Below are 14225 nucleotides of genomic sequence, written 5' to 3'. Positions count from 1 at the left end.
GCGACAGCGTACGTGTCGTCGGCGCGTATGTATATCCCTTGTACTACGTCGCGAATTCCGCGTGCGCTCGGGCGACGCCAGGTGTGCGTGCGTGTCTGCGCTGGCCGCCCGGCGTCACCGGCGCGGCGTTGGCGAAGGGACGCGCGGCGCGCCCCGGCCCACCGGCCACCGCGCGCCCGCCGGCCAACGGGCGGCACTCGACGGGCCGCCCTCTGCCGCGGGCCGGATCAATGGACACGGCTTTTTGACGACGCTCACAGCGAGCCAGCCATAATAGGTATCGCAATCAGCTGAGATGAGCAAAATTGAATAGGTCGTTAGATTCCAACGACGTTTTGAATCTATCCAGTAACGACGTTTCGCGTATCGTTTTTCTCGAGGGGCATGTCAAATCAACAAATACGGTTTATTACGCGTCATTCAAAACGAGTAGCAGAAAAAAGGTGTTTGTGGAAAATCTATATATTTAGGATATATTTTAGTCGATATATTTAGGATTTGAACTAAAATATAACGGAATAGAAACGGCGAATCGTCAACGTAGATGTACACTCTCTTTTTCAGATTATTTAAACCAATTTTTTTTTTTAATAATTCTTAACGCATTGGTACAAAGAGAATGGTAAATGCTTTAAAAATACAAAATGGGCAGTTTTTGATGATCGAGATAATTTTTTTTCAAAAAAGCTTAATATTATAGAGAATCAATAATTATACTATTATATTATAGTACTATAGTAGTAGGTATAGTTGTTTACCTACATGGCTTTTATTTTATTGTCAATTCATTTCCCACCACGTATTTTTCAATTATCAACCAAAATTCGAAATCGCTATTTGTATTACCGATATTATGTGTTAATACTTAATTGTAACATTCATAAGTCATAACAAATGATTTATTTTCTTATGCCGGAATGATTCTTTATGGTCTTAGCGCATCAAATATATTGTAAACATAATTAAAAAAATTATAATAAATAACACTCGGGAGCTGAAAGCAAACACGACCGCAGAAAAATATATTACAATTAATTATTAATAATCGTTGTACGTAGGTATAATGCCACGAATAATACATATACAATCATTGCAACTTGTATTTTACTTTATTATTTAGAATTGAATTTTATACTTCATAATATTTCAAATATATCGAGCTATCCAATTGAGTATACTGGCATAATCTATTTCAAATTAATTTTTAATTTTATTTCAAAAAGTATTTATTTTTTTGATATTTAACATCATTATAATATTATAAAGCTGGGCAGTGTAACAAAACAGCCCACACATTTACAATCCGACGCTTCGGGTTTTTTCGTAAACATTTTTTTTAAAATATAATACGAGACACGGGTATAAAGCATAATAGTATTTAAAAGTGTCGTAAAAAGTGGTTAAAAAAAAATGCTTAAGAGTGCGCTCCTACTTAAAAAGAAATAATTCCCTACAATTCCTGTAACATTATTAACTATACGAGTGTTCGTATTCTACGAGTAAAGTAATTCTGTAGACATTTTTTATACGAATTCGTAACAAAATCGCATTTTCCACCCCATACCGTCACTACGACACTACGTCTAAGTCGAGTCAAAACGTACAATCAATATTTAGCATACAACTATAGTTCATTATTCACACGATATTCTGGTTCGATTTCTCCATCGCCTCAGAGGCGTTTTGATCTTGAATACTTCGTTCGATACCAAAAGTCGATTTCAAACCGACATGTGAGAGTGACGATAGCTAATCGATTATTGCTGCGAGCCAAAAACGACACTTCTGTTCTCCTCTCTCTCTCGTAGTTTGGACTACGGTCGTATTACTGTTTTTATACTTCGTACAGAATGTCATATACAGAATGTCATATAGGTAATCACATATTATAATATTAATTTAGATTTCGTATAAGTCCGCTGAATGGTTTATTATTGTGAATAATAATACGATATTTGATATAAAGTCGTCTAATACTTAAAATGTTGATCCTGGGAATGTGTAAACCCGAATAAATCAAAATGTAAGCTTTCAGGGTCGTATTTAGAATTTTATCATCCCCGTCCTGTTTGATTTTCTCCCCTCCCATACTTTTAAACGTTGACATTTTATACCATCAAGGAATGAGAAGGTACATAATACGACCATTGACCAAGGTATACTCTGCAGATATTGGGCTTTTCCTATCGTCGTTATATACAAGCCTCGTATTGGTGCATAATTTCTACCGAGGTTAATTAAAATAGGGCATTGAAACAAAATTACAATGTAAACAACATCGCAATTTGTTACAAACAATATTATAATCTCGAAATATGCCATTGTAAAAAGTGTCACACTAGCTGTAAGTACGTCGCTGGTACTCGTGGCTGCAATTTAAGACATAATAATATACTGCAGTGTGATTTTAATCTTTTTTAACACACTCGACACATTGTATTTAACAATTTTTTATTTACAGTGCGCAGTCCAATGAATGATAAGTACCTAAAAGTGATAAATAGAGATTTTAATGTACATACAATTTTCTTTTGTGAGTAGCGACTATTATCCTGTCTTGTATGGCTCTCGTTTAGGTCCTTTAATATTTTTAATATTCGTCTTATTAAAGTCAATTAAATCAATAATTTGGGCAATTATTTTTAATGTGATCTTTCGCTTAAAATTAATCATAAAATTAGAATAAATAAATCTTATAATATGATTGGTTTTATTAATAGACATACTAAATATTTTAGAAATAATTTTTGTGTAAAAATGCATATATACTTGTTTTGTCAAATCGAATCTTGATTTTGGCCTAGTAATTTGGCCGTGCGAGTATATGACCAAGTATAAGTACATTTATTTAGAATTTTGTAACGAGAAACGACTATGATATAGTAGCCATTACACTAAAATGGCTTTCTCAGGGCCGTCAACCACAGACACGATAGTTGTAAAAATCTAAACCCTGCAGTAAACCCATTGAATGGAATAATCAAAGTAAACAAGTGGAAAACATACCATCGCAATGCGACAACGCACACACATAGATGAACGGTGATGCGTTTTTCATACATCGGACACAGTGGTACGGTGTGCCAACCAGAACACGACTTGTTATATTATATTCCGGTGCACACTCGGGAAAGCTCATTTTAAGTGAGTCGCGCTCTTCAACTGACATCAACCTCAAGTCCGAGAAACCGAAGACGCAGTAATATAAGACGACCACCACGATATACGGATCAAGAGTCAAGACCGACGGAAAAGGTCAACGACGACGATGATTATCGAGCCGATTCGCCGTCGACACAATCGCTAAAGGTTTGCAGAAGCACTGCCGCAAGCCTACCCGGCTCACAAAGAAAATCTCGGAACGGTGACCTAACAATAAATTGCCCATCAGCAGTTCTGTAAAAAATACTTTTAAAATAAAGTGTTTAAAATAGGTACCATCCAAATACTATAAATAGTGGTATTTGAAATAATCTTCAAGTACAAAAAAATTTAGTTCTGTCCATTTAGTTCTGAAATAATTTGTTATACTCAAAATGCTGATCAGTCGACGTGTTGGTTATTTTTTATTGAAAGTCTATTAGTTGCACCACAACATTGAACTTTTCTCTACAGAGACATATTATATATCAATTTAAAGCTAAACCTATGTATTTGGATATACCATATCATCGTCGACAATAAACGATAATGACAATTGATAACTATTTTTTTGGTAGATAATATGTAGGTAATAGGTACCGACGTGCCGTTTCGATCGTCGTCAACGATAAACTATTTCCTGGAGAAAAAAAACATTTAGTTAAGTTGTTTATCGACGAAAACCGATACCGAATTGTCCATAAATTATAAATATATAATATATATAGTATAAAATTGTTATAAAGTTGAAGGATATAACCACGACGACACAGTATTTTTATTTAACAAGGATTATAAATAGAAACAAATTAGGAATTAAACGAATAAAACGTAAGTATTCATATAGTATTCAGTAGGAAAAGGTGGGCAAGTGGTTGTCGCTCTGCTGTACAGTAGGTTACAAGTGGGTCACTGTGATGGATGGTGTTAATTTTGAATTCAATGATTTAATATCATTGTATAAGAAAAACGATTCTGAGCGAAGACGGTCAGGCAGCGTATGATATTACTAAGTATATTTGATGATATTATTGTGAGCAAAGTAATTTATATGTAACCTATTTACATGGAACCTTGTTTTAAATTTTCAATCCTTAGCTATAAAAGTTGAGCATTTTATACATTTTTAACTACAAAATAATTATTAAATTTTAAATTTGATAAATTTTGTCGAACTTCGAACTTTAAATGCTTAAAAAAAAATTATTATATTTTTCAACTGCTGTTGTAACAATATAACAGGCGTTGCATTAAAATTTCACGCTTTTTTACCCATTAAATACAATTTTATTGATATTTATAGACAACAAAACTAAAATAATTTAAAACTAACAATGTCCGTAATAACAGCTCAAAAAGAGTCAAATTGTTTTCAAAATTGTATGGTATATAGAAAATGAAAATATAAACATTCAGTGAAATTGTCGAGTACGTCATACAGTCATTCGTATTTTAATTACAACAAAATAAGGAAATCGTCACATGAGAAATCGAGTGAATATCAAATGTTGTAAAAATATGAATTTCAAACGCTCATAAAAATGTAATTTGACTCTTTTGTAGACATTTTTTTTTCGATAAAGTTAGACAAATTTTTGAGAAATCTTGCATTATATTTTCAAATCTTGGATTTAAAAAGAAAATTTTTTATGAATTTCTAACTCAAAATAATTTGGAAATTTTCGTCATTTTTACATATTTTGTCAATATATTTGAACTTGAAATGCTTATAAAAAAAAAATTGTGGCCATGGATTTTTGATTTTTTTCATCTGCTTTTGAAACAATAAACTAACAGAGCTTTCTATTAAATGTTCAAGCTTTTGTATCCAACAAATAAAATTATATTGATATTTATAGAATAAAAAACTAAAAAAATTGGAAACTGAAAATGTCCCTAAACAGCTCGAAATAAGTCAAAATATATTTAAAAAGGCATGGTGTATAGAAAATGGTAATAAATGGTAATAAATCATTCAGTAAACATTTCACGTGCCTACGGTTATTTGTTGAAAAGTTGCATCAAAAACCAAGATAGATTTTCTCAAAAACAGATTTTGCGTAAAAATTCCCGATTTTCTTTAGTTTTTCTTTTGTTTTTCACGGCGCTTTTGACGACTACTGGGAAATTTTTACTTTTGACCTCACAAAGTACCAATTAGATTCACTTTCCTATCAGAAAAGATACTGTTGAGGAAAATCTAAGCATTTTTACTGTCCTAAAAGGTGATGACAGACACAAAAATAAAAAAAACACACATCATTGTAAATAATCAATACATTCATCGTTCCACTCAGAATCTAGGAAAGTATTTAAAAATATCATTAAAATAATTCAAAATAAAAAGTATTTTAAAAAGTATTCAATTCGGAAAAAGTATTTGAATACTTTTACTCGGATACTCTACAACAGTGCCTATCAGCAATCCCACCGGTGACCAACCTCACCACCAGCTACCAGAATATGACATTGTACGTATGTTATATTATAAGAATAAATAAAATGTAACAAAAACTTAGCTTATAAGTTCCTCAAAAACATGACATATCATTTATTTTACTAATATTTATATTATTTTCGCTCTTATGACTTCAGTTGCCTCAAAACGAAGTTTCAAGTTTGTCAAAATAAAAAACAACAATTGCCGGTATAACCGTCACAGTTTTTAGTAGAAAATATTAAACCGATTGCCCAGTGCTATACAATTAAACACAAAATATAATGAATGTACCTATCTACATTTTATATTATACATAATATTATTTATTTATATATTTTTTTAAAATTAGTTTTCAATTTTTCAATGCATTTTTTAAGCTTTGTAATATATAATTAGTGCAATAAGTTTCATATTGATTTCTTAATGCTTTACGGACCCTTTCTGGACACCCCCGCCTTTCCCCCACAGTTATTACCTTGGAAAACGCTAGTGCATTTTAGATTGTATTCGCTACGAATGGATAACAGAAAAAAAAACTCACACAATAATTTACGTCAATAAATTGTACACGATAATTGTTGAACGTGTGCGGCAGTTATGTTCGCTTGAACTTTTTTCATCTATCCGTATAAAAAAATAATGGACTCGGAAAGTCAGAACCCTCGAATAGAGGTACACACTACTAAGACTGCTATAATATTTCTAAAAATATTACAATATGGACCCGCCTTGCTGCGGCCTTTACCAATACAGACGCCTAATGGCTAATCATAATGATAATATGCACCCATACTCGAGTCGAGAGAAAATTATTTTATTTTCATCTTTTTCGCTCATTGTTATACCGAGTGTATATTTACAGGACTCGCATCCACAGTTTTAAATAAACGATTATCATTCACTCTCTCGCTGTATTATGTATATTTTATATATATACATACCGCGTAACAAGCGCTTATAGAAAAAATAAAATAAGAAAAACGTATTCAACCCTAGACTGCTGATTACACCTGCCGGATTATTTATTTTTTTGTTACGGCAATGAACTTTTTTTCTGGAACGCGGTACCAAATGTAAATTGCACACCAGTCATGGTAACTTCAATACAGACGGATTTCAACGCGTGTACAATATATAATATCGAACGAGCGCATTTACTTTCATATTGTAATTCTTTTGAGATGTCCGACAGTCAAGTTCTAATATACATACTATTATGCATAGATATATAGATATAGGGATATACAGTAGCCACGCTCCAAGAGATGTGTGCTCCGAGCGTATACCATATATTATATAATATGTATATAAATAAAATCTCCTATATTCGTCCGATTTTTCACCCGAAAACGGAAATAAATGTTCCCGTGTGTAGGGATGACTGAGCACGTGTAAACACTTTGCCAGAGTGGCGGATTTATATTAAAACGGAGTGAAATTTCAAAATTGTCATTCATTCCAGTGATGTCATATTATTGTGATAGGTATTTATAATATCATGCATTGTTGGTTAGGTACCACCATGGTTACCGCCGTACTGCCAATTATGTTTTTTCCTGCGATACCGCGAGTAGTGATGTTATATTATAAATTATAACTTATGTGAGCCATAGGTATATCATACGTTTAGATAGTTCTAGACTGTCAATTTTTAGGAGGTTTGTATAGGCAAATCATTATGCTTATTGTAATAGACATAGCCCTTCATTATAGCGTGTACATTCATGTTTAGGTGTGTGTTAGTGTGTGTGCGTGCGTTACGCACTGCCGACCACGACCAGTAATATGTTATTATATATTATTATAATTTATTTATATTAATAAATGAACAGTTTTTAAGGAGTTCAAAATAGGCAATAGTTTTTAGAAGCGCAGGGAAAAACAAAATAAAAATTTAGGAAAAACGGTAATATTTACGCAAAATAGGTTTTCTGTGTAATTCTCAAACAAATGACCGTAGATACGTGACATTTTTATTGAATGTTTATATTAGCATTTGCTATACGCCTTTCAATTTTCAAAATATTTTGACATTTTTTGAGCTTTTTGCGGACATATTCAGTTTCCAACATTTTTAGTTTTTTTTTTCTATAAATATCAATAAAATTGTATTCGTTGGGTCGAAAAGATTGAAAATTTAATACAAGGCTTCTAATACATTGCTACAATAATAGTTGAAAAATATTAAAAATACATAGTCACAATTTTTTTTATAAGCATTTAAGTTCGATACCTTCCAATTTTTTTATAGTGTGTTTATATGTTATAATATTATATTAAATCACGCTTATAATCTTATTTTTTGCTTAGTGCAGTATAGTGCACACTGCAGTGGTGGAGCCAGAACTTTTGCATCAGGTGAGCCTAAACGAATTATGTTAGGTATTTAATATTTTATTTATTGTATAGTATACATTTATATAACTAGAATTGATAAAAGTAAATATGCTAAAATTATTTTTTTTTTTTTTGCATTAAATAATGTATTTTTTGAGCCTTTAATGCATTCCTTATTTTTTCCACATGGCTCTATGGCTCAAAACCTGTTTTTTTATATACTTTTATTGTCTCCTCGTGCGTTACACAAAGAGTTCACTTCTCGCGGATCCCTCTTTCAGTATTTATAAATCTATGTCAGCTCTCCAAATATGCCGTATTGCTGTTTTCTATGTTTTGCAGATGATATGGAGCTTTTTATTTAAAATGAACTACCTCGATGATTGTAAAGCTTTTCAGACTGGTTTAGATGACATTTTCAAATGAGGAAAATCCATCGGATTGTCCTTACTTATTGACAGGTGTAAATCTATAATATAGATATTAGAGATTATAATATAGGTACAGGGTGTAACAGATAAAACTGACTTTTAGAATAACTTTTGTTTTAATCAATATTTAAAATTTTTTTTTTTGATATATAATTTTAGTCACTTGCGCTACACGTGTAATAAAAAAAAAATTTTTAATACCAAAAGTGAAAAATTTTAAATTTGATTAAATTTTTTTCGAACAAATTCAAAAATAACCAATTTGTGGATCTGATTATAAGAACCATTTAGATGGTAAAAACATTTATCTGAATCAAGTAGTTTATTTTTTAGAATTTTTTTAAATATATCAGTACTTTTTTGATTAAATTATTTTGGAACGATATAACTTTTTTAAAAATATTATTTTTGAAAATTTGCTAACATGGGTATATTTCTAAAACTATTTACTATAATTTTATCAATTTTTGTCATAAGCATTAGTAGCATACATTTTTTTTTTCAGTTCTTTCTGTTACACTCTGTAGTCCTATAATATAGCATATTATCCTATACTAGAAGTTTCAATGTTATCATATTTACCTTGGATTTTGTCTTTTTTCCTACTCTTTTTCTACGTTCGCATATTGATCACAGAACATGAACAGTTTACGAAGCTCTACGTAGTGAGTTTCGTTAAGAGAATATAATATAGCTAATGAATTCAAAATTTCAAACTGACAAACTCACTGAAGTCCCTCAATAGCTGTGTTCCACTTAAACCAATACTTGAATAAGGCTCGGTTGTAGACTCGGTACGGCTACGAAGTATATAGGAAGACAGTTGCAATCTCGAATGGGTTTAAAAAAAGTTCCCAAGTTTTGCGAGCCATAAATTAAAAATGATTAATTAAAATTGTATATTTTGTAGGTTTAGCATACAATTGTTATGTAAATAAATGTATATAATTAGTATTATATTATCAATTATAAGTTGAAAATAACTACGAGTCAATCTTTGCTGATATTTTTTTACAGATATAAAGATTATAATATTATTAACCGCTGTTTTATAATATCGTTTATTCGTGTCTGTAACGTAAAACTTGCAAAGCTTATGAAACATTTTGACTCGACGTAAACGATGGTATTTCCACATGCACATAGCACCATTATAGAATATATTGTTTACGCAGTTTCTAATATTTTCGACTCGTGATAATAGTATCAATCCAACTGCATTACTAGTTTATATGAATATATATGCGATAAATGTTATACGTCTTTCTTATATGTTACATTAATATTAGAGAAAAAATGAATCTGACATTATAATATACAGTGAAAACTATTTGTCAAAAACCAGTGTTCAGCGTACAATATTGTGATGTGTACCACAAAGGCGCAAAATATATACGACGACCTGGAAGGTCAGGTACTAGATATACCTAGGTATGTGTGTTAGGAGGGTCAGGTGGGGAGAAGGTAAACCGAACGCAATAGAATAAATACATTATAATGATATGCACATGAAAAAAAATTAATGTCAAAATATAACAAAACGGACATGTTAAACATTTTTAAATTAACATGTTAAAAACAGTTTGATTCTTATCGTTTTACCAAAACGGAAACGACGAGCGCAGTTTGTTTTTTCTATCTCTTTATTATTAAATGCTCACATCTAGGTATATACCAATATTATAGTTACACTATGCCTAAGCTATTGTATAGATATATTCAGTGATCACGGGACGAGAATGAAAACACAACAATAGCGAATAATGTACTGCCGGATAATCGAAGGTTACCTAATTACGTAGGTATAATATATCATTGTGCATTTTGTCTGCGGATATGTCAAAAAAATACGAGCAAACCAAAAACGCGAAGTCGACAATATTTTAGCATAGATTTGTGACGCGTAAAAAAAATTTCATAAATACATATATTTTTTTATTTTTTCGTTTTTACAATAAAATTATATTAACATGTACACACGCAGCAGCGACAATTTTTACATCGGTTTGAAAATTACGTGTTGCCCGATGAACTGTGTACTCCGTTCCGTTCCGTAGTTTTTTTTTATTCTCACGTCAGCGATGATAGTTTATATTTTTTTGTTTTGTTTTTGATATTGTTGCTGAATCAGCGTGTCTCTCGTCGGGGGCGTCGATTCCGGGTCTCATTTTTTCACGAAATCGTTGGCCGTCCTCAGCGGATAGACTTGCGTGAACGGGTTGTAAGGTTTGTAGAAGTTTTGCTTTATCAAGTTCTGTTGGACGTCCGCTTTCAATATGACCACACCTGTCGACGATCAAACAGGAACAAAACAAGCTCAAAATTATTAACTGATCAGTAGTAAGCATATAAATTATGTGAGTACACAGACGTATATTTGGGTATGATATACAGAGTGTCCCACCGAAATGTGACAAATGCCATAACTTTTGCAATACTCAAAATTGTAAAGCTTTTTTTTTGTATATAATTTATTTATAGTCACTCGCGCTACACGTATAATAATATACAAACAATTATTTTTATTTTTTAATAATGACAATAAAAAATTTAAAATTTGATTTACATTTTTTTGGACAAATTAAAAATAACCAATTTGTGAATCTGATTATAAGAACAATTTTGATGGTAAAAATATTTATATAAGTCAAGTAGTTTTTTTTTAGAAGTTTTTAAATATCTATAATTTTTTGATTAAATTATTTTTGAAAATAATAACTTTTTTAAAAATATTATTTTTGGGAATTTGCTGTCATATGAGTATATCTTAAATTATTTACAAATTACATAATATTAACAATTTTTGTCGTACGTTTAAGTAGCATATTTTTTTTTTTTAGGTATTTCTGTTACACCCTAGCTGAATATATAATATAATATACCGTATAACACTTGGTCAATGCGTCTGTATTATATTGTAAATTGTAATATTGTATCTGTAAACATTTTAAATTCTAAACGCTAAAACGCATAATATTTAGACTTTCTTGTTTGTCGGGGACGTCCAAAACGCGTGTTATATAGTTCGGGTGTATTTTGAGAGGGTTGAGAGGGTTAAGTACGACCGCGTGGTCGCAGGGGATATTGTCTCCCAAGCAGTGGTATGGACATAATATGGGGAGACAGCGTGTGGAAATAGTCGCAGTATAAGTCATTTTCACCGGAGTCATAATATTATCTACTCGGACAGTAGTTATATGAAATAAAAAATATCAATTATTTTATGGTAATTTATCCGAACCCAGAACGAAATATTAGTAAAAAAATCTATAGGCGCATATGCAAAAAACCCGTAGGACAAAATATGGGTCATACTAAAATGATATATATATGTGCGTTTAAACTGTATTTTATTATTATTATTAAGGCATTTTGCTCTAAGTCGCCGTCTCGTCGTCCCAGTGTGGACTCTACACCACCACAAGAGTATAGGTACTACATCGAATTTCTACTTGCGACAAACTGCGCTGAAAACTACAAAGAGAAATATTTATTATTATTGTTTTTTTTTTTTCAAACGACGACGATGACTATCCGAATCCATTTTGGAACCGTCTCCGAAACAGAAAACAATGTCATCAATAGAGACAGAGATAGAAAGACAGATGATGTGGTGACGTGCGGTGTGTATTATACATGGGTAGATGGGTGGCATACACCTAACCTGTTCCAGGAGGATACGCAATAATAACTTTGACGGTGCACGTGCGATTTTTATCGGAAAGAATAGCGATTTCCGCGACCGCATTGGTCCGAGATGGTATACGGTCGATAACATAAGAGATACTTCCAAGTATATATATAGTTAGAGAGAGAGAGAGAGAGAGACCGCTCGTAGTCTATCACGCGTTACAATAATTTTACGTGATTACTCGACGACGACGACGACGATAATATCATGTTTTATCATAATATATAATATAACTATGTATATAGCTGTTATAGGTATACAATAGAAGTTCGACTACAATATCCTCGGGACGATCTTTGCATGTACGTGTGGGTGTTAGGTCCCGGTTTGATGGCTTCAAATTGTTTGAAAATGTTGTTTTATTTTCATTTTTCAAATGTTAACAGCAGTTGACAATCGTTCGATCTCTATATATAGTATGCTCTATAGCGTGCTTTTGTACTTGCAGATTGCTGCGATATCGACTTAGTTATTATGCGCATTGTGTTACACGCTGCTAGATCAGAAAAATTTATGGACGAATGGTAGATATATAGAAGTCGTCGTTTTTTTTCCTTCAAAATATAGATCGTCTTATTGAGTAGAAAATCGAATTGCATTTTGGTACTCCGTATAACATTATGATGTTATTTATTTATGGTACGTACGTCGTGGTCCCTACTTGTAAAAATAATTTTAAAGACATTTTACCGATATAACTCGATATATAATATAAGCTATACCTATTCCGTGTACACATCGCGTTTCGTTTTTCGTTTTTTACTGTATATTTATATAGCCGGTATAAATATACTATGCTGTAAGGCCGTAGGTGTATTTTTGTTTTTACGACGAAAGTAGTCGTAAAAAATATGACACAATAGTTTAGTTTTAACGAGCTTACCGGTGGGATTCACTTTGACCTTGATCTTTGTTTGTGGAGACAGTACTCCGTAGTCGACATCTTCGTACAAGTCCTGCGGACGACAAAAATAACAATAATAATAATAATAATAATAATAATAATAAGAGGGCAGATGCGATTTTAAAAGTGCATTTTACTTGTATTCTATATCCTGTGGGTGACAGCAGACCCATTTCGTGCAACGCCACTGCCACGTCGGACGGCGTACCGTCAGTCCTGCGGTTGACGAAGGCGAGTGCGTAAGAGAAGTAGTTTTCGAAAATCGGGGTTACCGGTCTAGCCCATATTTCGATTCCTTTGTGCTGCAATGATAATAATCGTCGTCATTGATATAAATCATATGTTGTTTAAAAGTCGACATTCCCCCCCTCACAATACGTGTACTTAACTACTAGCTGTATTTTGGGCAATTTATCCGTCAATAAATGTGCTATATTGAAACAAATTCGGCGGACTACCACATTGTTTAATTTATCATTCCATCGCGCGCAATTCGGTAACAATACATAAAACATAATATCATAATATCGTCGTATGCATATTTATAATTTACCCAACTTTTGGTTTTCGACCGTTTTATTACGTAGGTACTAAAGGTGTTGGATAATAATATAATTATTCACTTTCATCGAAATCATTAATGTGTACCTATATATACAATTATATTATGAAATAGATATTAAGTATGTCGTATCATACAGTAATAGATAAAAATGATGGTAATCAATTTTGTTGATGTGATTTTGTGACCAAATTTAAAATTATTACTTCCTATAATACTCTGTAGTGTAAAAACGTTTCATCAGATAATTAATTGAAAAATTTTAGTTGATGAAATAATTAAATTGTATAATAACTAATAAGGTATAACGTACCTATATATAGCAGGTACATTTATAATTTATGTAGTTACCTACGTCCTACTATATTTTTGAGTACCGTCATATTGTACATTTATGCAAAAATGCTTTTTTGTCGTTATAGGTATTTGAATTTAAAAAATTAAATTTAAAACAAAATATACAATATAATGTCTAATGAATATTTAACAGAACGGTAAATATGACAAATTTTTTTTCTACACTCAGTTAAAGTTGTTTTTTTTTTTCGTTCTAACTTCATTAAGTATACATCTTATTTCGTTTCATTAAAATTCTACAAGCAAATGTTTTATTATTTACGCACACCAAACTCAAGTAATTTTACTGTGTTGTATATTTAAAAGTATAATATATAATAAATAAAATTATGATTTTACCAAAAAACTTAACGGAAATATAT

The 14225-nt window shown here is 31.6% G+C and overlaps 1 protein-coding gene across 1 annotated transcript in view; it reads right to left on the bottom strand.

The window, feature by feature from the left end:
* Window positions 1-10262: 10262 nt before the first annotated feature.
* The window catches only part of LOC100161679 (alpha-N-acetylgalactosaminidase), a 20397-nt gene continuing 16434 nt past the window's right edge, over window positions 10263-14225 (bottom strand). The window contains exons 7-9 of the mRNA XM_001946356.5: window positions 13082-13246; window positions 12924-12996; window positions 10263-10635 (exon numbers count right to left, since the gene is read on the bottom strand). Of these exons, the coding sequence (XP_001946391.1) occupies window positions 10514-10635; window positions 12924-12996; window positions 13082-13246 (360 nt within the window). The 3' untranslated portion in view covers window positions 10263-10513. The remainder of the gene's footprint in view (window positions 10636-12923; window positions 12997-13081; window positions 13247-14225) is intronic.

Source organism: Acyrthosiphon pisum, chromosome A3, assembly GCF_005508785.2.
Source record: "Acyrthosiphon pisum isolate AL4f chromosome A3, pea_aphid_22Mar2018_4r6ur, whole genome shotgun sequence".
In the NCBI taxonomy this organism is placed as follows: domain Eukaryota; kingdom Metazoa; phylum Arthropoda; class Insecta; order Hemiptera; family Aphididae; genus Acyrthosiphon; species Acyrthosiphon pisum.
The sequence above is the reverse complement of the archived record's forward strand: the minus strand, read 5'-3'. Positions and strand labels throughout refer to the sequence as shown.